Here is a 26,531-nt window from a genome sequence, read left to right as displayed (position 1 = left end):
TGTTCTCGTTTCCTCTTCCTTTTATTACCCCAGACCTTTAATTACCCCAGACCTGCTCAGATATTCCCCCCCGGAGGCGTCTAAGTAACGATGGTGAGATGGTCTGAACGCTGCTGGTGAACGTCTCTTCACTAGTGGTCGAACTTCCTGTCAGGGAGTTTTGTGGGACTGGAACCAGAGGGGCGGCAGTGTCTGACTTCACTTCCTCCGTCCGGCGCTTTACGGCGCAGACTGGCGTGTAGGCGTGTGAACGAGGGTGTGTGTCGTGACTCATTTCGTAGTAACTGGGAGCGTGTTCAGAACCGTTGGTTTCTGGTGTGTACATTCCTCAGAAAGAGGACGGAACCTGGTGACTAAAAAACCAACAATAAGAAGAAGTCACGCCCAGGGCAGAGAAAGAACGCAGAAAGTTCTCATCGAGTGTGAATGACCGAAAATCACATTTAAAATCTTTGATCTTTGAACATGAGATTAAAATCATGAAATGAAAGTTGTTCGAGTCGAACTAGTTTCTTATCTTTGAATAATTTCTGGGGTGTGACTCATTTTAACATTCCTTCATCACAGGAATCCTCGTGTTTCTCCGACGGATAAATTCAGTAACATTCATGAATTTCCCCCATAACTTTATTTTCTGGGTCTTTTCTGTTGTCTTTTCTTTTTTCTTCATTTTCTGAACCTTTTATTTTCCTTTTTCTGTCTGCGGCTCAACGGTGCCCCCTGGTGTTACTCATTCATGTTCAAACAGGATGTCTCTCGACCAGGGGAGACAAGCTCATTTTCACTGAGGGCCCCATCAGCATAACGGCTGTCCTCAAAGGGCCAAATGTAACTGATAAATGTAACTAAATGTAATGTAACACAAATGTAACTACTAATGTAACTACTAATGCTGAATTTATTACTTTGTTCAGGTTACAAACACTACAGTTTGTAACTTGAATAAGTACAAACTGTAATATGTTTATTTGTTTCTCTGTTCTAACATAAATCCTTTTAATTCATCAGGTTATTAAACCCACAGAACTCCATCAATCAAGGATCAAACTATCACTTAATAAAGAAAAATAACATCAAATACAAGTAAGGACGTTAACTTTGTTCAAAACGTTTTTGTCAATGTTAAAATGGACTGAATTACTGAATTGTGGGAAATGTAGTTTTGGTTAAATCACACTTTTGACCTATTTATTTTTCCACTGTCCTTTTATGCTCTTGGGGGCCACATAAAATGATGTGGAGGGCCACGTCCGGCTCCCAGGCCTCGAGTTTGACACATGTGGTCCAAGCTGTTACTTCTTTGGTCATCAGTTATATGACAATTACTGATTTATAAATTAGGTTTTTATAGATCTACAATTTTATTTCTAATTACTAATTGTCATTTATTTATTATTGAGATAATAGATATCTCCGTTAAATTCATGTTTTCTGATTGTTATGAAGTAAATACTTACCAGACTTTGATCAAACTTAGTAGAATAGCCGGGGATGTGTGGACAATGAACCCTTCACTCGTTACAGTGGATCCGGATTCAAATCAGATTCACTTTGGAGGTGTAAACATGACAGAGTTTGAATGAAAACTGAATTGGACACCAGTCGCTACTCATGTGCGGCGCTACCGCTCCAGTCCAGCAGGTGGCGGTACTGTACCTTTAAATCAGAGGCGGAGCTACAGAAGAAGCAGTCACGTGACTAAAACACGGAACTAGCGGGCTGGATTCCTCGGTGATTCGCGTCAGAATTCTTTGAACTAATTCAGCTCTTCTCGGGTTTTTATTCGCACGTGAGGACGCAGCGATGCGTTTTTGTTTCGCTCGCTTTTTTTGTTTTGTCGCGCGACTTTTAGTCGCGAGCCGAAAGAAGGAAACCGGAAACAGGAAGTAGATCTGTTCACTTCCTGCGTGACTTTATGCTGTTTATAAAGTCGGTCATCAGAAGGTGGGTCGTTACTAATCATTATTAACAGTTAAATCAATTCAAATTAATCAGTTTGTGACGATAAACTCGTAGAAAAGGCTCGTGTTTGGCTAAGGAAGTCCTTTATTTAAAAAAAACTTTATTTAAAACGAATAATCGTAAACAAAGAGTGTAAAATAAACAAAATAATTACAGGAGGTAACATTGTTTAACATTACATACATTCAAATAATTTATAGTTGATACGGGTATTAATTATATGGTACACATAATTTAATATATGCTAATTTATCAAATATATCAGAATGCAGGTTTTTACTTATTATATTTACATTTATCAATATAATACATTACCAAAGCAATTAAGAGGTTTGCGAACGATGAAGCTGCTGAACTTCTTCCAAAATAACGTGGAATGTTTTCAGAACCAGAAGAGATGAATAAAGATGAATAAAGATGAAGATTATTTATTGTTTACTAGGATTAACGTGTAAAAAGCTACAGGAATGTTTTCACATGTAAAATATTAAATCTGTGAGTACAAATGTTCTCCTCGGATTCGCTCCTCAGAATGTCTGCCCTTCCCCGTCACGTCGTGTGGGAGTCGAAGGGGCTTGTGGCCTACCTCCACCCCCGGCCCTGGACCCCAGGCGCCGTCCTGTTGGAGTGCGACCCCCCTGGAAGCCCGGGAGTCGGGGTCTTCCACCTGGAGAAGCAGGAGTTCTGTTCCATGCTGCTGGGGGCCAGAGTTGTAGCAGAGCTGCTGTGTGAGCGGCTGGGGGTCCGGAGGTGTGCACTGGTCAGCAGGCCTCACAGAGACAGGCCTGCGCAGGTGAGGTCCACAAAGTTTTCAGAAAAATACGATACAAACAAAAATCAAATTTAGATTGTGGCGGACAAACATTTAGTCCAGAGAAACAAATACTGGACTCTAAAAATCACCACAAAACCATTAAAAGCTCATAATATCATGTTACTGTACAATAAATAAGAATAAATCATGTAATCATTAAAATTACTGTTGATGATCCACTGTAGCTACTGTAGCATGTAGCTTAGCTTTAGATTCAGCAGTTGATGGTCCATTGTAGCTACTGTAGAATGTAGCTTAGCTTAGGTCAGATAGGGTTTTGCGTGTTTGTTCATATCTCCGAATGTTCATAAGTTGAGGACTGCCTGTTTTCTCGTTCCATAGATCGGCATTCTCCCCCTTCATGGTCTGGATGCCGAGTGGCGCCCTCACCTGGCTGGGGAGGAGGAGCACAACCCCCACGACCCGGGCTACTGCACCTCCAGGACCGCCCCCAGGTGGAGCGACCCCGCCTTGACCCAAATCCAGGCCCGGATTCGAGCCAAGCTCCCCTCCTCCGATGCTCCGCCCAATCTGACCTTCCTCGGGGACGACCCCGGCCACCCCGGCTTGTTTCCACGCATCATCCGGGGGGAGGAGCCACAGTGGCGCATCTGGGAGGACGAGGGTCACGTGGCCTTCCTCACCCCCTTCCCCAACTCCCCCGGCTTCACCGTGCTGGTCCCACGCCGACCTTTGACCTCTGATATATTCCGACTGGAGAAGGCCGACTACGAGGCACTGGTGCTGGCGTCCAGGGAGGTGTGCAGCCTTCTTGAGGAGGGGTTGGGCGCCTGGGGGGTGGGGCTTATTTTTGAGGGCTTTGAGATCGACTATGCTCACGCTAAGTTGATCCCGCTGTTCCTCCCTCCGCCATCAGGGGGTGGCGACATCCCCAAACCCTCACCAGCCCAGTTTCACCCCACCTATCCAGGATACGTGTCGTCAGAAGATGGACCTGAAGCCGGCGTGGACGATCTAAAACATCTGGTCAGCAAAATAACCCAGAGGTAGAGCCTTTAGTTTCATCTCGCTCAAACAAGAGAACATTTTTAGATTTAAATAAAGTTACAGTTGAGAAATGAGACAAAAGGATTCTATTTCCTGTCAAGCATTTCCTGGATTTTATTATTTAAAAAACCTTTAAAACAGTTAAAATGTGTTAGATTTATATATGTTTAATTTCCTTTTGGGGATTAGTTTATAAAATACAAAATAAAGTTTATAAAATATAAAACTTAAAGTATATAGAAAATAGTATATCAAATTTAAGTATATTTAAGTATATATAGTATATAAAATATATAAAATAAAAGTAAGATATATATATAAAGTATATAAAATATGTATCTTCAGTGGGTACTTACGAAATTTCTCAGCAGGAAAATATTGCCTGTAGTTACAAAAGAAATTTCGATTTACGTAAGGTAAAAATACAGTATGGGCTGATACTCCCAGCTCCCACAGGTTCCTGAACGCAACATTCTCATAGCTGCTCTGCCATTGGCTATTACCTAGCATCCTGGCATCCCACTGGCTAAGAGGGACCTCTGTGTGGAGCTAGATAGGTGTCTATGCAGCGTCCTCGTCATTCGGCCCTCGACCCATGAGGTGTTCTGATAGTTTAATGTAAATATATTAACTTTTAGAGTATTCACTATGGACCCCAAGAGAGTGACGGAGAAAAGAGGAAAAGAAAAGACGAAGAAAAGAGTTTTTTTGTCCGTACAAACAAAGAAAGAGATGATAGAAAAGCCTGAAAAAGGGATGCGTTTGGTTGATCTCACTAAAGAATATGGCCGTAATGCATCTACAATCACCACGTTATTAAAACTAAAGGAAGTTTAAGGAGTTTAAGGCGTCGCGTGGGTGGTTGGAGAAGTTCAGAAGGAGGACTGGAATTCACTCTGTTGTTCATGGGGGGGCAAGAGGGCATGAACCAAAGAGGGCAAAAAACAATGAGGACAGCAGTTAAAAGGTTAATTACCATCATTTTATTCTTTGTTTTTTACGTTATGCACAACTCTCATTTATTGTGTAATAATCTAATCGTAACATGTATTTGTTACATGTTTTGATGCAATTTTATGCTTTATAAAACATTTATGTCTGAATTTTTGGGGCTTGGAACGGAGTAGGGCATTTGCATGGAAAACACGTCTCTTCTTACGAAATTTTCTAGTTATGTAATTTCTTCCGGAACCAATTAATTTCGTAAGTAGAGGTACCACTGTATATGTAAAATATATATAAGTATATAAAAATAAATATAAAATAAAATAAAGTATATAAAATAAGTATATGAAATAAAGTAAAATAAGATAAAGTATGTTAAATATAAAATTAAAAGTATATAAAAGTGTATACAAAATAGTATATAAAATAAAATAAAAGTATATTTTTATAAATAGTATATAAAATATACAAAATAAAAGTACAAAAAGATATATATTTAAGTATAGAAAATATACAGCAGTATATAGAATAAACTATAAAATAAAGTATATAAAATTTGTATAAAAAATTAAAAATTTTAATAAAATAAAACTATGTAAAATAAAATTATATGAAATAAAATAAAAAAATTCTTCATGGCGACACAACCGTTTAAAAGAAAACATCAGACACAGACTTTATTTTTTTATTTGTTATTTCTGTTTTTTAATTGCTTCTCAGATAAACGTTGTGTTAAATTGTGTTCTGTTCTCATTAACCGTCCTGTTGGTGTTCCTTTATTAATTAAAGCACTTCGTGCTCCGTCGTTACGCTGATGCTAACTGATCCCAGGGTGCATTGTGGTCATGTGACCTCATTAAGAACTCTCTAAACCACTTTGTCCATTGCTTCATTAAAATAGGAAGAATCAAACTGAACGAGGCGTACATCTCCGTTACGCCTTGGCGTCGCGCTGCTTCTTCTGGGAGAAGCTCCGCCCACAGCATCCGCCGCGGCCTGCCTCCATCTTGGTGATGTAGAGCAGCGGCTCGATGCTGCAGCTCAGGTCCATGATGGAGAAGACGCTGATGCTGATCTGGCAGCGGAAAACCAGGAAGGAGTAGTAGGACACGAAGGGCATGAGCGCCACGGGGGGCAGGTAATTGGCCACCACGATGGCGAGGATGATGAGCACCATCCTGAAGGCCTTCTTCTTCACCGGGTGCATCGCCTCCTTCCCCGCCACCGAGCGCCGCAGCACCCACATGACGGAGATGTTGCAGATCACCATGACGGTGAAGGCGAACAGGATGACGCCGCTGAAGATCTCATTGACGCTCATGACTCCCAGCATGCACTTGGTGAGGCCGTAAGCCAGGATGAGGCACCAGACCACCGCGGAAATGCCCCTTCGGATGTGGTTGTTACGGATACCGGCGAAGAACACCGGGTGGACCACCGCCACATAGCGGTCCAGACAGATGCACACCTGGAAGGTGGATCAGAACCGAGCAGGGGTGGCGGTGTGGCGCCACCAGGAGGTCAGAGGAGGAAATGTCTTTCAGATTCTCAACAGCCAGATTAAAATGAAAAACATCATTAAATCAGCTTCTGAGAGCCCCCCCCATGTTTTAATCTGGTGGGTTCAATTCTATTAGAAATTATTTTTAAAATGTACTGTCCCTAATTAAAATGAATTGATTTCACTCATTTTAAAGGGATCAGAATATATGATGAGAATTTTAAATCCAAATTTAAAATATTTAAAATATTTTATTATTGTAAATTTTAATGTAAATTTGATTTTTTTTAAACTTAACATTTAAAACTTTTCTGTAAGTTAATTTTAAGAAAATAAATTAAATTTTTTTAAATTAAAAAAATTTAGATTTCAAATAATTTAAAAAACTTAAGTTAAAAATTTTAACATTGAAATAAAACATTATATTTAAAAGAATTTTTATAAGATGAAATTGAATTTTTTGTGAAGTCAAATTTTAAAAAATGTATTTTTTTTAATTGAAATTTTAAAAAAAAATTTTCAAGTCATTCTTTAAAAAAATCAATTCAGAATTTTAAATATTGACAATGAAAAGTTTGAAAGAATTTTAAAAAAAATTAAAAAAAAGACTTAAATGTCAAATATTGTTTTTAAAAATGTCAATTCAAAAATTTTAACATTTAAAATAAAAAATAAATTTAAAATATTTTTTTTAAATTAAATTGAATCTTTTTTAAAATTTAAAATGATGTTTAAAAGATTTTCTAACAGTTTAAAAGCCATCCCGCCCAGACTCACCAGGAAGAGCGGCGCCACGTCTTTGATGCCGTAGGCGAACCTCTGGGCGAACCAGACGCGCCGGTCGTCCAGCAGCAGCCGGTTCAGCATCTCCAGGGGGGTCATGAGGCAGAAGTAGGCGTCCAGCACCGCCAGGTTGAACACGAACACGTCCGACGTGCACGCCTCCCCCCGCCGGGCCGCGATCTGCCACATCACCAGGAAGTTACAGGGCGCCCCCACCGCCAGGTTGAACACCTTCACCCCGAAGTAGAAGACGAAGCCGTAGGGGGCGGCGGCGCACACCGGGAACTGGTACCAGGGCGGGGGGCCGCGGGGGCCGACCGTCTGGTTCAGGCTGGTGTTCAACATGGATGCTGTGAGGAAAGTTCTGCAGCTCCATCGGACCGGGCCGCTTATAAACCCCCCAGGAGTGACCCACCCCCCCAAGAATGGGCCAGCTGCGATTGGGCCAAAAGGTGTCCTGGAAGTCCGCCGTGATTGGACGACCTGGAGGGTGTGGCGATGTTGTGTGTTTGGGTCCGGCACCATGCTGGGGGGTGGAGGTGTAATCCGATCTGGAGGCAGCCCCCCCCCACCAGGGCTAAGCTTTTTTCTCTCTGATGCAACCAGTTTGGTAAACAGGTGACGCAAGAAGGATGAGAAACGGGAGGCGAGGAGTTACCAGCAGGTCCAGACCGGGAGGGGGGCGGGCCCCCAGGGGAACGTTACACCCCAACTCAGACCTCAGGTGGTAACAGGTGAGACGGGCCGTGATGATGTCATCAGGGTGACTGATGACATCATTCAGTTTAAAGTGAATATTTAAACCTGACAGCTTCTCTTTATTCCTGCTGTTCTGGATAGAACCTGTCTCACCTGTCTCACCTGTCTCATCTGTCTCACCTGTCTCACCTGTCTCACCTGTCTCCTCACCTGTCTCACCTGTCTCCTCACCTGTCTCACCTGTCTCATCTGTCTCACCTGTCTCACCTGTCTCCTCACCTGTCTCATCTGTCTCACCTGTCTCCTCACCTGTCTCACCTGTCTCCTCACCTGTCTCACCTGTCTCACCTGTCTCACCTGTCTCACCTGTCTCCTCACCTGTCTCATCTGTCTCCTCACCTGTCTCACCTGTCTCACCCGTCTCCTCTCCCGTCCTGTTTGACAGGTATTCAAATCTCCCCACACGAGGCGTTTCCGTCTGGATCTGGTCTGTTTGCCTCACACACCTGATCCCCGGCTGGACCCTGGACCCCCGGCTGAGAACTGAAGGTAAAAAAAGACAAAAAAACATTTTTAAAAAGAGTTTCTGCTTTTTTGTGCAAAATTCTTTCACAAATTACCTTCAGGAACTTTTTAAATGTAGTTTCTACACTGGAAGGTCTGATCTGATGGATCTATTGATCATTCAAATCATTTAAATCTCTGGTAGATTATTGATAATTCTAACAGAATTTAAGGATTAATTTTTCGTTAATGAAACATCTGAAGCTTCTGTTTAGTTTCAGACTCATTTAAATCTTATTTTCTCTTTGTTGTGTCATCAGCCATGCTGCTGCTACTTCTGCTGCTCTGACATTTGGATGTTTTATGTTCACATTTTTTGCAATATTTTGATTAATTTACATTTTTTTGGGATTATAACGCCAGAAAAATCGTAGATTTGCGACGCAAACTGGTTTCACAGTCGTGCGGTTTGTTTCTGCACGACTGTGAAAATTTGCATCGATTGTGCGAAAGAACACCTGGCTTAAAATAAACTTCTCTTTGCCTCATTTGCAAAGAGAAGTTTCCCTCCCCCGACGCCGCCGCCGCCGTCATCGCATCTCCTCTCGTTCCAGATCGACCAATGAGACGACTGGATTTCAGCTTCCCCGGCGGCGTCAACGACACGCAGCTGGACGCGTTCGTCTGGTACCTGCTGCCCACCATGGTGACGGTGCCCCCCCTGGGGATCCCCGCCAACGCGCTGGTCATCCGCCTCCTGCTGGGCAAACCGGGCATCGGCTCCACCTCAGAGGCGTTCACGCTCAGCCTGGCGCTGTTCGACCAGCTCTTCTGCTGCGCCGTCCTGACCGAGTACGTCGTCTTCCTGTTCCTCCGCACGCCGCAGACCGCCAACTTCCTGTCGTGGGGGCTGAACCAGGTGGGGGGGCCGCTGCTGCTCTGCCTGCTGACGCTGGACAGCTACCTGGCCGTGTGCCGGCCGCTGCTCTTCCTGCAGCTGAAGGAGCCCAAACTGCGCCCCCTGCTGTGCGTGGCGGTGGGCGTGGCCACCGCGCTGTGCTGCGGGTTGGTGAAGATCTCCTCCAAGTACAAGTGGAGCGCCATCATGGCGCTGCTGTGCACCGTCATCGCCGTCATCTCCTGCTGCAGCGTCAGGATCCTCCGCTCGCTCCTCCAATCAGGGCCCGGCAGGAAGGAGCTCCACCCGGCGAAGAGGCGGGCCTTCAAGCTGGTCCTGACGGCGCTGGTGATGGTTCTGGTGCACTACCTCCCCCCGGTGGTGGAGTATCTGCTGCGGCAGCACCTCAGTTACTTCAACCCCTTCTCCGTCCTCACCTCCATCAACTACACCTTCCTGTCCTGGGGGAGCGTCACCCAGCCGCTCAGCTACCTGATCAGAACCAAGCAGCTGCCGGGAGCCCCACGGACCGGGAGCCCCCCAGGAGGAGCGACGGGAGCAACCCAACGCCGGAAGGAGATAGGTGTGTGATTGATCTGGTTCGATAGGCGTAGAAGCGATCGATCGATTCTGTAGCGTCTAGTTTGAAGACCAATAAAGACGTTCACGTAGAGATCGAGGTGTTTTAATCAATCAGACATCAATAATCAAATACAGATTCAAGCTGCATCCGATGCATGAAAACATTACATTAAAAAAATTCATTTGTTTTTAAATTTTTAAAAAAAAACATGTCAAATAGATTTGCTGTTCAACAGCCGTTAGATTAACGAGAAAAAAAAAGCTTTTAATATTTAATCATCGTAAAAACAAGTTAAAAACAGGAGTTAATAAAAATAAGCAGAAAAACGAACCAGAACCGGTTCAGTCCGGTTCTGGTGTGTCAGATCAGATTATGGTTCTATGTAATCTGTACAAATTATATCAAAATATTTTACATCCAAACCAAAATTATTCCACATTCTGTATCTTTAAATAAAAACGTCTCCATCCAGGAGACGCCGGTTTGAACCGGTTCTGGAAAATAATTTACAAAAAGGTTAGATGAGATAACAACGGATTCGTAAACAAACTGCATTAATAAAGAAATAAATATCACCACTTCCTGGTTGTGTCGCTCTAGAGCAGGGGGGGGTCAAACTCATTTTCACCACATCAGCATAGCGTCTGTCCTCAAAGGGCCAGATGTAACTAATAAATGTAACTAAATGTAACTACTCCTGAATGTTATATAACTGAATTTATTACTTATTCAAGTTACAAACTTGACCGTTTGTAACTTGAATAAGTACAAACTGTAAAAACGACATCAAAGTTGGAACATCAACTTTGTTCAAAACGTTTTTGTCTTAAGTTAAAATGGGCCGAATCACTGCATTGTGGGACATGTAGTTTTTGTTCAAAGCACACTTTTGACCTATTTATTTTTAATCATGATTTATTTGTACGCCTCTCACGGGCCACATAAACGATGTGGAGGGCCACATTTGGCCCCCGGGCCTTGAGTTTGACACGCATGCTCTAAACGGACCTGAGGAGGAGACGTGAAGTCGACACGACGTCCTTCAAAGAGGTTTGAGTTGAAAATGAAGTGAATTCAATTTGAAATCTTCAGATTCGAATTTCGTTGATCGTGGAGTTCAAACCTTTAACCCTTTGATGTCAGTCTGTCTCCAGCCGGTCGGTGAAATCCTGACATCGAAGCTGGAAGAAGATTCTGTGGCTTCAGCCAAAAAGTTTCCAGAACTTTTACAGAACCTCTGGTTCCGTTAGCGTTCGATCCGTCCGGCGTCCCTCCAAACGGCGAGCCGGAGTCACGTGGGGGGGATCTGTCCGTGGACACGGAAGCGGTACACACACGTGTATTCCACGTGACCCCAGTTGGTGAGAACACGCAGCTCCACGAGCCGATGGACGGCGCCGCTCGGGTTCTGATCGGGAGGAAGAACAAACACAGGGCGTGAGAATCGCGTCCGGACGGCGACGCCGACAGGAAGTGGACCGACCGACTCACAGGAAGTTGGAACGTCTGCGTGGGCGGTCCGTCCTGGTCATAGGTGAACCCCCCCAGCAGCGCCCCCTCCACCGTGTCGTTCTTCATCCCCTGGAGAAAAAACAAAACAGTTTGAGCGGTTCTGATTGGATCAGACCGGAGCGGCGGGCTCACAGGAAACAGGAAGCAGGAAGTACTCACGTAAACCTCGAAATCTTTGGGGGCGGAGTCGATGCGGCCGGTGGGCGAATTGCAGCGGGGGAGGTGGTCCAGAGTCACGTGGCTGATTCTGATTGGGTGGGACAGAGAGATCACCAGAGTCCCCTGGACGCCGTGGAACGCCCAGCATTTACCCGGGAGCAGCACCGGGTGGCCCTGGGGGGGAGGAGTCAGGAAGGAGGGGGAGGAGTCAGGAAGGAGGGGGAGGAGTCAGGAAGTTAACGCCACAAACGCAGAGAGACGGAAAGTCAGTCGTCATCAGCATAGATGGAAGAACCGGGGTAAAAAGAGACTGGGGGGGGTAACAAGAGATGTGGGGGGGGGTAAAGGTCACACACCTGGATGACGGTGCGGGGGCTTTCGTACGGATACCACAGAGGAACCCCGAACAGGGAGACACACGCCGAACGACTGCGGTACGTCTCTGAACACCTGGTGCTGATCACACTGGCTCCTGCACACACACACACACACACACACACACACACACACACACACACACACACACACACACATATACACACACACACACACACACACACACACACACACACACATATACACACACACACACACACATATACACACACACACACACACACACATATACACACACACACACACACACACACACACACACACACACACACACACACATATACACACACACACACACACACACACACACACACACACACGTTACACAGCCATCCTGGGGGGCGTCCGGCCCGTTTGTCGGGGGCGTGGCCCACCTTGCGTCTCCAGAGCAAAGTCGGCCATCCTGTCGGCGGCGGGGCCCCCCGGGTCGGAGCAGCGCCCCCCGCTGGCGAGGAGGACGGCGTCCCGCTCCTGAACACGACAGGGGAGGGGTCAGTGAAGGACACGCCCTCAGAACACACCTGAGCCCCCCCCCCCAGCCCACCTTCATGTGCTCAGTGAACCACGTCTCCATGGCGACTCGGAGCTCTGGGGTGAGCCGGTCGGGGGCGGGGCCAACGCTCGCCTCGGGACAGGGGGGCGTCGGCTGGACGGACGACAACTCGTCCAACAGCTGCAGGAAACAGGAAGTGGGGTTAGAGACACACCCACTCAGGGAAGTCGGTCCGCTGGGGGGGGTTAGGGGTGGGGGGCACCTTGGCGTTCTGGACCTCCAGCGTTCCGACCCGGCGGCTGAGGTCCGCGGCAGCGGAGCGGCTTTCCGCCCGGCGATCCTCCAGCTGCTCGCTCAACTCCCTAAGCTCCGCCTCCAGACGCGTCCGCCCGTCCTGGGCCACGCCCCCCAGCTTGGCCTCCACGTCCAGCAGGTGGCGCTGCAGGCTCTCCTTCACCTGAGACAGAAGCTCCTCCTGCCGCCGCCGCAGCTCCTCCTGCAGCAGGAACAGAGCACCCCCCCTCTGTTAGCCCCGCCCCTTCTGTCACGCGGTCATGATGTCACACCAGGGGGCGTGGTTTAGCGTCTCTCACCAGAACGCCCTGCAGCTTGGCGTCGACGGCGGCCGAGACGACGGTGGGATCCTGGAGGGGAACAGACGGTCAGAGGGGGCGGAGCCAAACACGACCTCCTCACGCGCTCACAAACGGCGTATCACCACGGCAACGGGATGCACGGCATCCAGAGGAGGAGGAGTCGTCGGGGCAACGGGTCCGCTCTGAGTCGGGGGGTCTGGAACATCCGAACTGGAGGCGGGGGAGGTCAACGGGGGGAGGAGCCAGACGCCTGAGGGGAACAGTGACATCACATGAGTGACGTGTGGCGCCACTTAAGCCCCGCCTTCTCGCTGCCGTCAAAAATGACTTCCTGTTTTGTCTTAAACATTTCATCACTTTGTCACGTTGATGTTTTTATTTGTGGGGGGGTGGAGGCTCGCTGGAGGTGGGCGTGGCTAAGTCAAAGACAGCCAATCAGAGACTTACTGAGAGTGACGACGAGGAGGAGGAGGAGGAGGAGCCCGCTGATCTTCATCACCGTCCCGATGGACGGAGAACTCGCTGCAGGGAGGAGAGAAACCGATGAGGGACGAGATCGGATGGGGATCGGATGGGGATCGGATGCAGGTCGGATGCAGGTCGGATGCGTACCTGCCAGGTGTGTCAATTTTTTGCGCGTCCGGACGGCGAGCGATGAGACGGAGTCTGAGACAAGAACAGGAAGTAAGGTGAGCGACGAACACACACACACACACACACACACACACACACACACACACACACACACACACACACACACACACACACACACACACACACACACACACACACGGTGACTGTGCTGGGGGGCCCGCTGCTCCTGCTGGTGGTGGCGGTGGGGGGTTTCCTGTGGGGCCCCTCAGAGGACGAGTACCCAGAGCTGTCCACGCCGCGCTGACTTGGCTCCTGGTGGGTGGGGGTGGGGGGTGGTCCCGGTCTGACGGGGGGGCGGGGCCCAGCCTGGGGCACCGGGGGGCAGCGTGAGGGTGTGTGACCACGGATGGAGGATGGGGTCAGGGCAGGACGGGGGGTGACCACAGAGGGAACGTAGGTGAGGGTTCGACTGGGGGCGGGGGGAGGGGTCATCCCTGGGGAGTCAGAAGAAGAAACAACGATGTCTGTGATGTCGGATGTCATGTTGGATGTGGTGACTGATGTGATGTCGGATGTGATGAAGGATGTACAGTATTTTCCGCACTATAAGGCGCACTGGACTATAAGGCGCACCCTCAATAATCAGTTTGTTTTATCATTTATTTCATATATAAGGCGCACCGGATTATAAGTCGCACACAATAAAAATAAATAAATGTATTTGATAAACTGCACCGGCTGTAGTTACCCAATCCGTCCACTAGATGGAGCAGCGCTGCTCAGACAGTCATGACTGCATTCATGACTTCCTGACTACCTCTGAATGGCCCCTGTTGTTATGTCAATAAACCATTCTGAGGCTCATCAATGAAACCTGATCACTTGATCACTTTGCCATCTTAGACAGAAGTCAACACACATGTTAAAAAACCTGACATAAAAACTGGTCAAATTCATTACGAGTGCAGTCAGTGCGAACAGAGCGGATTATTTCCTGATCTGAAGTTCGAAGCAGATATTTAAGCTCCGACGTTCGTCTTCGTTTATTAATTAAATATTGTTTCGATCGACCCTCTGCCCCCCCACATCTATCAGCTACCTTTGTAAATCAATGCAGCACACCTGACACCTTTGTCCAGCAGTGACTGCTCTTGGAATCTCAGAAAAGGCTGGAAGTTCAGTTTTGAGGGTCTTTATTCACCTTTTAGGCTTTTAGGTGCGCCTCATAGTGCAGAAAATACAGTAATGACGGATGTGATGTCGGGTGTGATGTCGGGTGTGATGTCGGGTGTGATGTCGGGTGTGATGTCGGGTGTGATGTCGGGTGTGATGTCGGGTGTGATGTCGGGTGTGATGTCGGGTGTGTCTGTTTTACCTTCACACTCGTCTGCGGCGACGGACGTCTTAGCATTAGCAGAATTAGCATCACTGTTGGCTCTGCTGGATGTACGGGGGTCGACCTTACGGGTCCCCGCCTTCTTTTTGAAAACCCTGACACACACACACACACGCACACACACACACACACACACACACACACGCACACACACACACACACACACACAGAGAAGGACAACAATGACTTGACTTACAGTCTGCAAATTGTTGCTGATGACGACAATCCAACACATGAATACACACAATTGTGCGCCCACACACACACACACACACACACACACACACACACACACACACACACACACACACACACACACACACACATACTTGACGGGGTTTTCCCGGTAGGTTATGTTCGTCACGCTGCTCGAGTCCGACTCGTCTTCTGAGTGATAGTAGCCGCCGGACGCCAGGCGAGAACTCCTGCGAGACATGACTGAGGGCACAGCAGACACAACAGAGGTTACAGCAGCCGGTCAGGCGACCCTGTGGGCAGCAAAAACACAACGCTACTGCAGGAGTGTGTGTGAATACACCCACACGCCCACTAGCATTAGCAGCTGACGTAGCTATGATAAAAGCAGAATGTCGTACTTCAGTTAGCCGTAGCTATGTAGCATTGGTAATGTAGCTGCAGAGGTAGCGGCGTTAGCTTAAAGATGTTACCAGTTCAGGGAAGGACCCACTAGCAGTTGCGGTTGAGGTGCTAACAGGAAGTCTCTGACAGATGCTCTCTTGGTTAATCTCTGCTGTAGTCTCTAATCCAGCTAATCTACATTAGCCGAGCTGCTGCAGACTGAAGCTAACAGACGCTAAGAGCGACGCAAACACGAGGTGTTCCTCAGGGAGACGGACGAGGCTGAGTGTTAACTTCTTCTAGAACAGGAAGTCAGCCTGACAGCACACAGGAAGTGCCATCAACCCGGGCGTTGAGGCACTTTAGCGGTTGCTAACGGAGACGGCTTCTCTGTTTACTGTAAACATGGAGCAAAAACAGAACTACGTGAGCTCTGATTGGTCCAGACCAGAGCTTTTAACACAAGTTTGTTTCCCTGAACAACAAGTCGCTTCATCTCCTGGATCACGAGCGACAAACATCACTAATCCACAATCGGCGGTTCTTTCTTCCCAGCATGCCGAGCGGATTTTCCTCAGGGAGCTGAGAAAGGAGCCGTTTGTACCCATAATTCCCTCCAATCCCACCCCCGCCCCTTGCTCTAGATGGTGTAGCCTAGATTAGCATTTCAGATGTCTGCGGGACGCTCCTGTGGGTTCACGACCCCAAATGTTTCCAGAGTGAAAATAAAGGAGAGAAAAACTAGAAAAGGAAACTAGAGAAGGAACGCGGCGTTTGAAAGCTGTGGCTAAGTTTAGGACGCTGCCGGTGAAACATGACTCAGCTGTCCTGAGTTGATGAGTCATCAGAGTGGAGGACGACACCACGGCGACGGATTCTATCAGCCGGAACCAGACGTCCTGCTCCATCTACGCCTCCACCGCCCAACACAAACCGTTCAGCTCCTCCAACGCCAAAACTCAAACCATCAGAATGATTTTACTACCAAACGTTTAATTACAATTGATTTCCTGTTTCCTCCAATCAGCGTCCAGAAGACAGACGAGAATAAAACGACTGATGTCTGCAGGCAAAAGAGAAACCTGACATCATCTCCATCTCAGCTAAAGTAACTCCTAAATTCACTCAAAAAGGCTGTTTTTATTTAAAAATTAACTCCTAAATTCACTTGAAAAAAATGTTTCAGTAAAAATTATCTCACAAATTTACTTAAAGAGGCTATTTTTATTCAAACTTAAGTCCTAAATATACTCAAAAAGGCTATTTTAGTAAAAATGAACTCCTAAATTCACTTTAAAAGGCTGTTTTATACAATGCTGTTAATACTTATACATAATGAACACTTTTTAAAAATACCTTTTGAAGTAAAAAATTAATTTAATACAGATATCTAAAGTTATGTAAACTTATCTATAGATTCTTAGTGCCTGAATTAGAAAAAAAACAATATTTACATAATGTAAACAACATTAACTAGCATTTAAAAATTGTTTACATTTATTATAAAAAAAAACCCATTTACTCATATTTAACAAAAAAAAAACAAAAAAGTGCATTAATATAAATTAGATTTTTTCTAATTCAATAAAACGCCTAAAGTCTAAGTTGCTAACTAGTTGTTAACTTTGCGCACACACTTGTTTATTCTGGGAGCTGTTAGTTGAAACAACCCAACACAAGCATGTTAGCAGCACGATGACGTCACACCACCAACCACTACCAACGTCAGAACTCATCACGCTGACCGGGTGGACGTCACGGCTCCACAACTAGTCACGTCACAGCTGAGCTAACGAGTATCTGAGTTAGTTACAGTTAGTTACAGGTAGTTACAGGTAGTTACAGGTAGTTACAGTTAGTTACAGGTAGTTACAGGTAGTTACAGGTGGTGCTGTTGATCTTACCTCGTTATCGGTGACGTCAGCGTTCCCAACTAACTCTGACCGGAACAAGAAGCTCCACTCGAACCCAGAAGGGAACGCGACCGGTGTCGGTGTCGTGGCGGCTCCCACCGGACCCCGGCCCCTTCACCGCGGACTCGACCGCGGGTCTGACGGCGCGGAGGGTTCGCTGCTCCTCACGGCGACGGACGCTGATCCAAGTATGCCCAAATAAAGGCGAGGAGCACTTCCGGTTTCCTGTAAAAATAAGGCTCCACCCCGGAAGTCGTCTCTGACTGTAGTTTTGGTTTGACGTTTGTTTTACACTGATTGGCTTTAATTTGGTTATTGATAGTATTTAGAATAAAAACAAATCAAAAGCCAGAGCATTATTAATGAGAAGCACAGACGAAGAAGAAAAACACGAAGAAGAAAAATTACGACTTCCGGTTGGTGTTACAAAAATAAAGTTCCACATCGTGATCATTCAGACTGTCAGAAAATGTATTATTGATTAATTGATTAATTAATTAAAAGTAATTGATTAATTTATTTATTTCAGTACATAATAAGGGTAATGAGACTTATAATATTACTACTTTTTACAAATATTAGCTTCCACTACTCTTTCCCATAACTTCATTAATAATAATAATAATAATAATAATAATAATAATAATAATAATAATAATAATAACCAGTACTTTAATTGTCCCTCTTGGGGAAATTCTTTTTACACTTTTTAAACTTCATTGTGTGGCTCATCAGCTTTATTCCCCTGTAGTTGCCACAAGTCTGCAGGTCTCCCTTGTTCTTAAAAATGGTCCTATGTGAGGATGGTTTACAGGTGCAAGAAAAAAATCCAAATTCTTCCCCCTCATCTTCTTCTACTGTATCTGCCTCTACTGTCGGAACTGCTGATGGTTTTGTCTTTCTTTTTGTCTTTGTCTGGATGTCGACTTCAAAAGGTAAGTAATCACACGGTGACAACAGATTTCGATGTAGGACTCTCAATCGTCCCCTTCCCTGCTCAGGTTTAACCTCATACACCGGGATTTCTTCACCCATCTTTCGAACCACAACATGCACAATATCTTCCCAATGGTTGCAAAGTTTTCCAGTTCCATCTCTGGGTGTTAGATAGAACAACTTGAACCCTGCTCCTAAACTTCTAGCCTTGCTACCTTTCCACCTGGTCTCCTGTACACACAGTATGTCTACCTTCCTCCTCTGCATCATGTCAACCAACTCTCTACCTTTTCCTGTCATAGTCCCAACATTCAACGTCCCTACTCTCAGTCCTATACTCTTGGCGTTCCTCTTCTCTTTCTTCGAGCGAACACACTTTCCTCCTCTCCTTCTTCGACCAACAGTAATCTAATTTCCACTGGCACCCTGTAGGTCAACAGCACCGATGGCGGTTGTTGTTAACCCGGGCCTCGACCGATCCGGTATGGAAGTCATAGGTTTGATTTGCATCTTTGATTTGGCAAAAGTTTTATGCCGGATGCCCTTCCTGATGCAACCCTCTGTATTTATCCGGGCTTGGGACCGGCTCAATAAGACACTGGTTGTGTCCTCTTGTGGCTACATTAATTTGAATTAATGTAATGCTTAATTCATGAATTAATGTTTAATTCATGATCAATAAAAGATTTGATTGATCAGGAGCTGGCTGCAGAGTTTTTAACCCTTAAGGAATTGTAAATGAGCAAATCTTACAAAAGAAAATTAAAAAATGAGTTTTTTTGAATGATCTCCTCCGGGATTATTAAAGTATCTATCTATCTATCTGATCAGATGTTGGCAAGGGCGACACCGCCCCCTGCTGGTATTTCCTTAGTACTGCAGGTGGTGATAAGTCACTGGAAATAACAAGAACCTGAACTGAATCCAGAAACATCTCCACATGAAGACAACTCACACAACCGATGTGAATCTGGTGAGTAAAGGATCAATAAAGGATGTATTGGTGATGTATTTTGAAATCCCAGTGCTTTAATATACAATCAAAACGCTCTGACCGTAAAAAACATACAAATCATATGAATCATGTTGTGTGACTGTAAAGGTCATGGTAATAAAAAGACCAGCGGAGTGTGGTTAGAATGATGGTGGATTGATTTTAATCATTAATTAATTTAAGTACAAGGACAAATGTATTGATGACTGAATAAATGTGTTGATAGGAAATGGAAAATAAATATCAGCTGCAATTCCAACCTAATAACGCAGGGAGGCGCCATCGGACCATGGATTAAATCCACACCAGCTGAGGAGGCCCTCACGAACATAAATAAATCAAATCAAATAATAATCTAATAATCTCAGTGGCAGAATGAGAGTCTGGTCCCCAATAAAGACCCAAATGATGTCTCTGTGAAACCCAACTCTTACGGTTGGAGATCCAGGTGATGATGATCATGATGACCTGGATCACCTCCAGCCCCGCCCTGCCAGAGGAGCAACCAACCACAGCATTATCTCTATAACAATAATAATAATGATAATAATTTAATAGTGTAACACTGGCAAGAAAAGTCCAGTCTCACCTCCATTCAGCATCAAATTATGGGCCTCAGCGCCTCGTCAGACACCAGACGGGTGAAAACCTTTTCCTGCAGGCGCTCCTTCAGACAGCTCTTCCTCTCTCTGGTCTTCATCGCTCCTCAGCGCTGAAGATGGCTCAGTGGATAAAGACGGAGACTCCATGCCAGGAGACGCTGGATCCAATCCTACCCTGGGCAGCAGGTAGGACAACCTGTGTGTGTGTGGGCGGGGTCAAACACAAACAAGAAGCTTCTCAAACCCAACAAACAACTTCAAACAAAAGCGATTTCCGGGCATTTCACTTGCGAATTTCCGAATTTCAACTTGCGAATTTCCGAATTTCCACCAATTTCAACACGTTGGACTTCGAGGGAACAAAGAACACAGAAGGTAAGTGGAATTAATTTTTGACTTTGTGTGGTTTAGGTTTGATCTAACTGATGGTTTCCAGTTTGTTAGCGATAGTAGTGACTCCTCCCACTCCACTAGTTAGCTATGGAGCTCCTCAAGGCTCGCTTCTTGGACCATCACTGTTTATCGTCTACATGATTCCTTCAGGTCATTCCATAACTTTCATTGTTATGCTGATGACATATTTCTGAACCCTGAAGAAACCAGTCAGCTGGTCGAACTACAGGAGCATTAAAGAGATTAAAGATTAGATGACCAACAACTTTCTGCTGTTTGTTTTTGTGCTCGATCCAAAGACTGTAAGCGATGCAGTGTCTACTGATGTCATCACCTTGGATGGCGTTACTACGGAGACCAAAACCATGATGTTGGACATCCTTGTCCAAAACCAGTATCTGACCTCACAAATGTCTCCCATCAACCCTCTTGAATATTGTGGAAATTCTCTCTAGAAGCTCAGAGAAATGAAGGTTTTTACAGGAGAATCACCTTCATCCTTTGGATTTCTCTTCATTGATCAGTGATTGTTTTCATCACGTTCCACTCTTTCTGAAAAGTCATGTAGAAATAAAGTTTGATTGATTGAACTTCCTTTAAACAGGATTTAGTATCACGTACTCTTGTTCCTGGAATCTAATCTACAGGAAGTCATGATTAGAATCAAGAAAACTGTTTTCTCTTAATAGCCATCCCATCACTTCCTGTTCTTCTACATTATCCTCTAACAGACGTTAGAACCTCCTCTCACAGGCTCCTCCTCCTCTGAATCCATCAACCAGGAGGTGAAGAGCGTCTCTGCTCACTTCTGACGGCGTCCAGCGATCAGATCAGATCAGCAGCCAGAGGGATGGAGACGATCGATTATATCAATGAACCACAGCCTGAGCAGGAACCCAGAAGAATAGACAGAAGACTGCTTCAGAAGGGTCAGAACTCCATGTGATGAACTCTAACGACACACGAGCTGATAGAGAGACTCTAGAGTTCTCAGGCCGTTTGTCAGATTTTAAAGTCACCTGATTGTGTGACCTCCAGTAAGTTGTGTAGTCCTCTGTGGGTTCTTGTAGTCCAGTAGAGGACAGGATGTGATCCTACAACGGGGCGGGGTTGCTTTGTAGGCATTTTTCAAACGAGTTATGAGTTTTTCAGAGAAGTTTAATTATTTCTGCCCCATGACGACCTGGCGTCTCATCCGGGGTGTCCCCTGCCTCTCACCTGTATCCAGCTGAGATGGGCTCCAGCAGAACCGTGACCCACAAGGTGGACCGGCGTCTGGAGACGAGACGATTACGGTCGTAGAATATGAGTTAGCATGCTAACATCAGAATGCTAACACCTCTGACTCTGTGCTGCTTCCACAGAGAAGATGTTGGACTTCATCTTCATCAGCTTCGGCCTGTTGTGCATCATCCAAGCTGTTCTCAACGTTTCTCTACGTCTCTCTCGTGAGTTCAGTCGACGCTTTGTGTAACTGTCAGCTTGACCAAACAGAACACACAACATCCCAGAATGTTGGATGTTGTGAAAAAACAACAATGTGAACCAAGAATGTTTCAGATTTTTGTCTTTATTTCATTTAAATGAATCTTTTGTTCTGATGCTGTTTTTGTCAGGAAGCAGAGAATCCACCAGTTTGAGCTGCAACAACAACCTGAGCGGAGAGACGGACCTGCTGAGAAACCAAATCACAGACCTTCAGAACACCATCAGGAACCTGGAGAACAAGACGAAGAACCTGGAGAACAAGACGAAGAACCTGGAGAACGAGAAGAAGAACCTGGAGAAGATGCTGGGCGGTGAGGAAACATCTGCCTGTCTGCTGGTCTGAACATGAACTGATGAAACTCCATCTAAGAGCGGACGCACAATTCTCCCACAGCCTCTGAATGTTTCATTTATTGATCAAATCTACTTTTGATCAGCTGTTTGCAATCAGATCAACGCAGCAGTGTTTTCCTGACTGCAGTCTCTGAAGGTCCAGTTCTTCTAGAAACCCTTTAACCTGATCCAGATCCAGACTCCAGCGTTCCTCCAGTTCTGGAATGTTCCTGCTTCAGTCCTCCTCCAGACGTTCTGCTGATCCAGAGGACCCAGAAGGTCCGCTTTGGTTCCACGGCTCCACAGAACAGCATCCAGACCTTCTGGGTCTGATCCAGATGGTTCTGAGCTGCTGGTTCTTCTGGCTCAGCAGTGGTGGAGGTCTGGGAGCTGATGGAGACCCAGTCCTGAACAGAAACCCCTTTGGACTCTGCTGCTGAAGTGGATCCATGAAGCTCTGGACTGAGTTCCATCATTTAGAGACTTTAGTGGTGGAAAACGCTCGTTTTTGATTGGTTGATTTCAAACAGCTGATGAAGAGAGTTTCAGGGACATGATGGTCCACATGTCATTTCATCTGATGGAGGGTGTGTTCATGTCATGGTCCAGAGGTCAGGTCTTCTCCGTCGTGTCCTTCTGGATGGGTGATGATCGAGAGACGATGTTACTTCCTGTCCAATGAGAGGAGGTCCTGGCAGGAGAGCAGGAGGTCCTGTCAGGCAGACGGAGCTGATCTGGTGGTGTTCAACAGCCTGGAGGAGGTGGTAAGGAGGACTGGAGGAGTTCCTGGACCTCCTTCTGGGAGCTGAAGGAGAACTTTAAAGTCTCTTCTCTCTCTTCTCAATCAGTTCGTGTTCCTTCACGTTCTGTCTGTGGAGTTCTGGATCGGTCTGAGTAACACAACAGGGACCCTCCAGTGGGTGGATGGATCGATCCCAGACCCCGGGTAAGAATTCAGAGTCAAGACAAATTGTTCTGTAGGACAGGTTGAGTCCAACCAAACTGACTGTTCTGTGTTCAGGTTCACACCAGAGGTCAGAGACGATGTCAGAGGGGACTGTGTGAGAATCGATGACTTCAGGATAAATGGATACCTTGTGTTGCCCACCCCCTGTGGACAAAGACTGCGCTGGGTTTGTGAGAAAGATCCACGTTAACAGCAGCAGCTCATGGAAACGACCTTCTCTTCTTCTACTTCTTCTTCTCCTTTCTGCTTCTCCCTTCAGGGTCTCCACAGCCAATCAGTGTCCTCCATCTAACCCTGTCTTCTGCATCCTCTTCTCTCACACCAACTACCTTCATGTCTTCCCTCATTACATCCATAAACCTCCTCTTTGGTCTTCCTCTAGGCCTCCTGCCTGGCAGTTCAAAACTCAGCATCCTTCTACCAATATATTCACTATCTCTCCTCTGGACATGTCCAAACCATCTCAGTCTGGCCTCTCTGACTTTATCTCCAATCTGACTCTATCTCCAATGACCTTCTCTTCTTCTACATGATGGATTTGACCAAAAAATGATCATCAATCAATAGAAAACTCAATGAAATGTAGAATGTAGAGAAATGAAACACACAACTCCATCGGAGGAACAAAGAGATGGATTTGAAATGATGTGAAGTTTAAACCTTCGTTCTGATTGGTGGTTGATGGAACCTGATGAATAAATGATTGTAAAACAACGAGAAGACAAACTCCTGTCCTGTTTGTTCGTGGTCAGTGTTTTCTATCAGAGCTCCGCCTACTTCCTGGTGGGCTCCTTAACTTCCTCCTGCCAGACGTCAACATGAGGAGGTTCTGATGAACGTTCCAGTCTGGGTTGATGAAGGTGATGATAACCAGTAAACTGTAGAGATCTGTTGGTGGGGGGTTTCACACCTGCTGACCAACGAGTCGATCTTCCTGGTGGTTCCTCGACTCTCTATGTACGCAGATGACTCCACACAACACCGACATTTACACCAAATCAGTCAATCAACACAAACTCTCACGGACATGAAACCAGATAAGGGGGTTGAATATTTCAAACCCCCCCATGCATTCCTGGACCTGACGCTCAGGCTGCAGAGATCAACCACATCAACCACAAGAGCTGCAGCCGTTCCAGCCAATCAACAAACTCTAACAGCATTAAAGACCAGGAAGTGAGGCAGACGTCAAAGTGAGGGTGAAGGGATATCAGCGATATCTGCTGGTCGGTCACCAAAGCTGAAGAACGCTGATGAGGAAGATAGTGAAGAGGAAGGTGAAAGTCAAATCGGAAAGTAATTTCTGCAAGACCAAAAGCAAAAAAAACGCTGATAGACGACAAAAATATGAAACTACATCAAACAACCTCCAACCGAACCAGAGAAATCCAGAAGATGTCGCTTCGCCCCGCTGGAGACGGGCGAGAACCAACAACACACAGGAACCTTCACTCTGATGCACAACACCTTATCTAAACTACCATCACCACCAGAAACTGTTCAGACTTCCATCTAAGCCCCTGATGGGGTTCATCTGCTCCATGAAGCTCTCCTGCTAGCGTCTGATAGCTGAAACATGCTAACGACTGATGAGACCTGGATCAGCTGCAGCTGCTTGAAGCTACCTGTGGAAACATTGGCTGGGATAGATTGTCTGTTTCCACCAGCACAAGGACAAATGTATTGATAACTGAATAGATGTGTGTTGATAGGAAATGGAAAATAAATATCAGACAAAATCTTCCAATTTTAGACAACTGAGTTATTAAATATTGATTTATTATGACCGATAATAAAGTTTCCCCAGCAGGAAGGGGTTTTATCAACACAACTTCCTCTGTCACACCACTAACGAACAGCTTCCGGTCTCGTTATGGTTCATAACAGACTAAAGGGCGCCCTCTAGAGGCAAATTCTGCTCGTTTCCTCAGCTGCAATTCCAACCTAATAACGCAGGGAGGCGCCATTGGACCGTGGATTGAATCCACACCAGCTGAGGAGGCCCTCAGGAACAGAATAAATCAAATCTGGATCAAAATCAAACCAAACTTTATCACCCCAGTGCTGGAATGAGGGTCTAGTATTTTATATTAATATTAATATTAATATTTAACCCTAACACCCCAAATAAACCCTGTGTGACCCCATTACCCGGCAATGCGGGAGGTGGGGGGGGGGGTCAGAAATACGGCTGGAATGTCCGGAGTCGTCCATATTTGATAAATAATTTCAGAAGGTCTGGAGATCAGCAGCACAATGTGTGTGTGTGTGTGTGTGTGTGTGTGTGTGTGTGTGTGTGTGTCTAAGCCATTGTCTCAGAGTCTGTTATCATTATGCAGCAGTTTCCTCTGGCTGGGGGTGGGGTGTGGGGGGCAACACACACACTCCATCATGAGACGCTCAACAATGAAGAGTCCATAAAGTCGACAAGCTCATCACTCCTGAGGCCAAACACACACACACACACACACACACACACACACACACACACACACACACACACACACACACACACACACACACACACACACACACACACACACACACACACACACACACACACACACACACACACACCACTCCAGTCTCCCCATTTGTGGCCTGAAGTCACGGCGTTGGAATGCGATCAAAAATAGAGCGAGAGTGAAATGTGTGCACAAACAGGGGGGTGGGGTGGGGGTGGGGGTGGGGGGTGTTTGTGTTTGGACAGAACATGGGGGGGGTTAAGACACGCCTCCAGACGGTGACTCTTGCTGACTCACGACTGTGCGGCGCAAGGTGACTCCATCAGTCGGTGTTCTCCTGCAGGTGTGTTTCCTGACGTGATGTAATCCAGATCCAGATCCGGATCCGGATCCAAATCTGGACCAAGATCCAGACCCAGATTTTGGTCCAAATCCAAATCTGGACCCAGATCTAGATCCAGATCTAGATCCAAATCCAGAGCTAGATCCAGATTCATATCCAATTCCAAACCTAGATCCAGACCCAGATCCAGATAGATGTATGCTTCATTAAATCCTGGAGGAAATTGCACAGTTTGTATCCAGATCCAAATCCGGACATAGATCCAGATCATGATCCAGATCCAAATCTGAACCCAGATCCAGATCCAGATCCATATTCAGATCGAGACACAGATCCAGATTAAGATCCAGACCCGTAACCAGATCCAGATCCAGACCTAGATCCAGACTCAGATCCAATTCCAAACCTAGATCCAGAGCCGGATCCAAATTCAGGTCCAGATCCTGATCCAGACCTAGATCCAGGCTCAGATCCAATTCCAAACCTAGATCTAGATCAAGATCTAGATCAAGATCAAGATCCAGATTCTGATCCAGACCTACACCCAGATCCAGATCCTGATCCAGATCCAGACCTAGATCCAAATCCAGATCCAGACCTAGATCCACATCCGGATTCAGATCCAGATCCAGACCCAAATCCAGATTTGGATCCAGATCTAGATCTAGATTGTCC

At 46.0% G+C, this 26,531-nt stretch overlaps 5 protein-coding genes and 1 long non-coding RNA gene across 12 annotated transcripts; 3 read left to right on the top strand and 3 right to left on the bottom strand.

Moving 5' to 3' along the window:
- Window positions 1–1,724: 1,724 nt before the first annotated feature.
- LOC137600675 (uncharacterized) lies at window positions 1,725–7,739 on the top strand. Of its 3 annotated transcripts, none has more exons than XM_068322417.1 (5): window positions 1,726–1,944; window positions 2,494–2,755; window positions 3,119–3,535; window positions 3,654–3,783; window positions 7,620–7,739. In XM_068322417.1, the coding sequence occupies exons 1-4, from the start codon at window positions 1,916–1,918 to the stop codon at window positions 3,753–3,755; spliced, it is 810 nt and encodes a 269-aa protein (XP_068178518.1). In that variant the 5' UTR covers window positions 1,726–1,915; the 3' UTR covers window positions 3,756–3,783; window positions 7,620–7,739. The 3 variants fall into 3 exon arrangements, with proteins under 3 accessions (XP_068178517.1, XP_068178518.1, XP_068178519.1); XM_068322418.1 differs by lacking the exon at window positions 7,620–7,739 and adding an exon at window positions 5,631–5,769 and having other exon boundaries at window positions 1,727–1,944; XM_068322416.1 differs by having other exon boundaries at window positions 1,725–1,944; window positions 3,119–3,783.
- On the bottom strand, window positions 5,426–7,538 carry LOC137600674 (G-protein coupled receptor 35). Its single transcript, XM_068322415.1, has 2 exons — window positions 7,008–7,538; window positions 5,426–6,197 (listed from the first exon to the last, which is right to left on the bottom strand). The coding sequence occupies exons 1-2, from the start codon at window positions 7,536–7,538 to the stop codon at window positions 5,664–5,666; spliced, it is 1,065 nt and encodes a 354-aa protein (XP_068178516.1). The 3' UTR covers window positions 5,426–5,663.
- LOC137600676 (allatostatin-A receptor-like) lies at window positions 7,609–9,716 on the top strand. Of its 2 annotated transcripts, XM_068322420.1 has the most exons (3): window positions 7,609–7,747; window positions 8,158–8,261; window positions 8,831–9,716. In XM_068322420.1, the coding sequence occupies exon 3, from the start codon at window positions 8,839–8,841 to the stop codon at window positions 9,703–9,705; it is 867 nt and encodes a 288-aa protein (XP_068178521.1). In that variant the 5' UTR covers window positions 7,609–7,747; window positions 8,158–8,261; window positions 8,831–8,838; the 3' UTR covers window positions 9,706–9,716. The 2 variants fall into 2 exon arrangements, with proteins under 2 accessions (XP_068178521.1, XP_068178520.1); XM_068322419.1 differs by lacking the exon at window positions 7,609–7,747 and having other exon boundaries at window positions 8,127–8,261.
- LOC137600677 (uncharacterized) lies at window positions 7,856–9,045 on the bottom strand. Its single transcript, XR_011036967.1, has 3 exons — window positions 8,908–9,045; window positions 7,923–8,255; window positions 7,856–7,874 (listed from the first exon to the last, which is right to left on the bottom strand). It is a non-coding gene; the product is annotated as an uncharacterized lncRNA (long non-coding RNA).
- A 67-nt stretch (window positions 9,717–9,783) lies between the features above and the next one.
- On the bottom strand, window positions 9,784–17,599 carry LOC137600672 (SUN domain-containing protein 1-like). 3 transcript variants are annotated; one of them, XM_068322411.1, is made up of 15 exons: window positions 17,327–17,599; window positions 15,173–15,331; window positions 14,823–14,938; window positions 13,646–13,941; window positions 13,466–13,520; window positions 13,301–13,375; window positions 12,976–13,103; window positions 12,851–12,901; window positions 12,520–12,753; window positions 12,309–12,437; window positions 12,139–12,235; window positions 11,725–11,840; window positions 11,369–11,542; window positions 11,189–11,278; window positions 9,784–11,105 (listed from the first exon to the last, which is right to left on the bottom strand). In XM_068322411.1, exons 2-15 carry the CDS (start codon window positions 15,277–15,279, stop codon window positions 10,989–10,991), a joined length of 1,785 nt encoding a protein of 594 aa, XP_068178512.1. In that variant the 5' UTR covers window positions 15,280–15,331; window positions 17,327–17,599; the 3' UTR covers window positions 9,784–10,988. The 3 variants fall into 3 exon arrangements, with proteins under 3 accessions (XP_068178512.1, XP_068178511.1, XP_068178513.1); XM_068322410.1 differs by having other exon boundaries at window positions 15,173–15,281; window positions 17,327–17,597; XM_068322412.1 differs by lacking the exon at window positions 17,327–17,599 and adding an exon at window positions 15,512–16,543 and having other exon boundaries at window positions 15,173–15,281.
- A 3,395-nt stretch (window positions 17,600–20,994) lies between these two features.
- LOC137600306 (C-type lectin domain family 10 member A-like) lies at window positions 20,995–24,773 on the top strand. Of its 2 annotated transcripts, none has more exons than XM_068321858.1 (6): window positions 20,995–21,189; window positions 21,625–21,708; window positions 21,877–22,059; window positions 22,691–22,845; window positions 22,930–23,027; window positions 23,103–24,772. In XM_068321858.1, exons 1-6 carry the CDS (start codon window positions 21,111–21,113, stop codon window positions 23,236–23,238), a joined length of 735 nt encoding a protein of 244 aa, XP_068177959.1. In that variant the 5' UTR covers window positions 20,995–21,110; the 3' UTR covers window positions 23,239–24,772. The 2 variants fall into 2 exon arrangements, with proteins under 2 accessions (XP_068177959.1, XP_068177960.1); XM_068321859.1 differs by having other exon boundaries at window positions 21,054–21,297; window positions 23,103–24,773.
- Window positions 24,774–26,531: the final 1,758 nt, after the last annotated feature.

Source organism: Antennarius striatus, chromosome 8 (assembly GCF_040054535.1).
Source record: "Antennarius striatus isolate MH-2024 chromosome 8, ASM4005453v1, whole genome shotgun sequence".
Classification (NCBI taxonomy): Eukaryota; Metazoa; Chordata; class Actinopteri; order Lophiiformes; family Antennariidae; genus Antennarius; species Antennarius striatus.
The sequence above is the reverse complement of the archived record's forward strand: the minus strand, read 5'-3'. Positions and strand labels throughout refer to the sequence as shown.

Bases quoted from the DNA above. Each gene is read 5' to 3' on its own strand.
- LOC137600674 (XM_068322415.1), bottom strand. From the start codon at position 7,538: ATGGTGCCGGACCCAAACACACAACATCGCCACACCCTCCAGGTCGTC. The intron at 6,198-7,007 runs GTGAGTCTGGGC...TCCACCTTCCAG, and splicing joins ACGTGGCGCCGCTCTTCCTG to GTGTGCATCTGTCTGGACCG.
- LOC137600675 (XM_068322416.1), top strand. From the start codon at position 1,916: ATGCTGTTTATAAAGTCGGTCATCAGAAG. The intron at 1,945-2,493 runs GTGGGTCGTTAC...TTCGCTCCTCAG, and splicing joins ATAAAGTCGGTCATCAGAAG to AATGTCTGCCCTTCCCCGTC. The intron at 2,756-3,118 runs GTGAGGTCCACA...CTCGTTCCATAG, and splicing joins ACAGAGACAGGCCTGCGCAG to ATCGGCATTCTCCCCCTTCA.
- LOC137600672 (XM_068322411.1), bottom strand. From the start codon at position 15,279: ATGTCTCGCAGGAGTTCTCGCCTGGCGTCCGGCGGCTACTATCACTCA. The intron at 13,521-13,645 runs GTGTGTGTGTGT...GTTCTTGTCTCA, and splicing joins GGCCCCCCAGCACAGTCACC to GACTCCGTCTCATCGCTCGC. The intron at 12,754-12,850 runs GTGAGAGACGCT...TTCCTGCTGCAG, and splicing joins CCAAGCTGCAGGGCGTTCTG to GAGGAGCTGCGGCGGCGGCA.
- LOC137600306 (XM_068321858.1), top strand. From the start codon at position 21,111: ATGGAGACGATCGATTATATCAATGAACCACAGCCTGAGCAGGAACCC. The intron at 22,846-22,929 runs GTAAGGAGGACT...CTTCTCAATCAG, and splicing joins TCAACAGCCTGGAGGAGGTG to TTCGTGTTCCTTCACGTTCT. The intron at 23,028-23,102 runs GTAAGAATTCAG...TTCTGTGTTCAG, and splicing joins GGATCGATCCCAGACCCCGG to GTTCACACCAGAGGTCAGAG.
- LOC137600676 (XM_068322420.1), top strand. From the start codon at position 8,839: ATGAGACGACTGGATTTCAGCTTCCCCGGCGGCGTCAACGACACGCAG.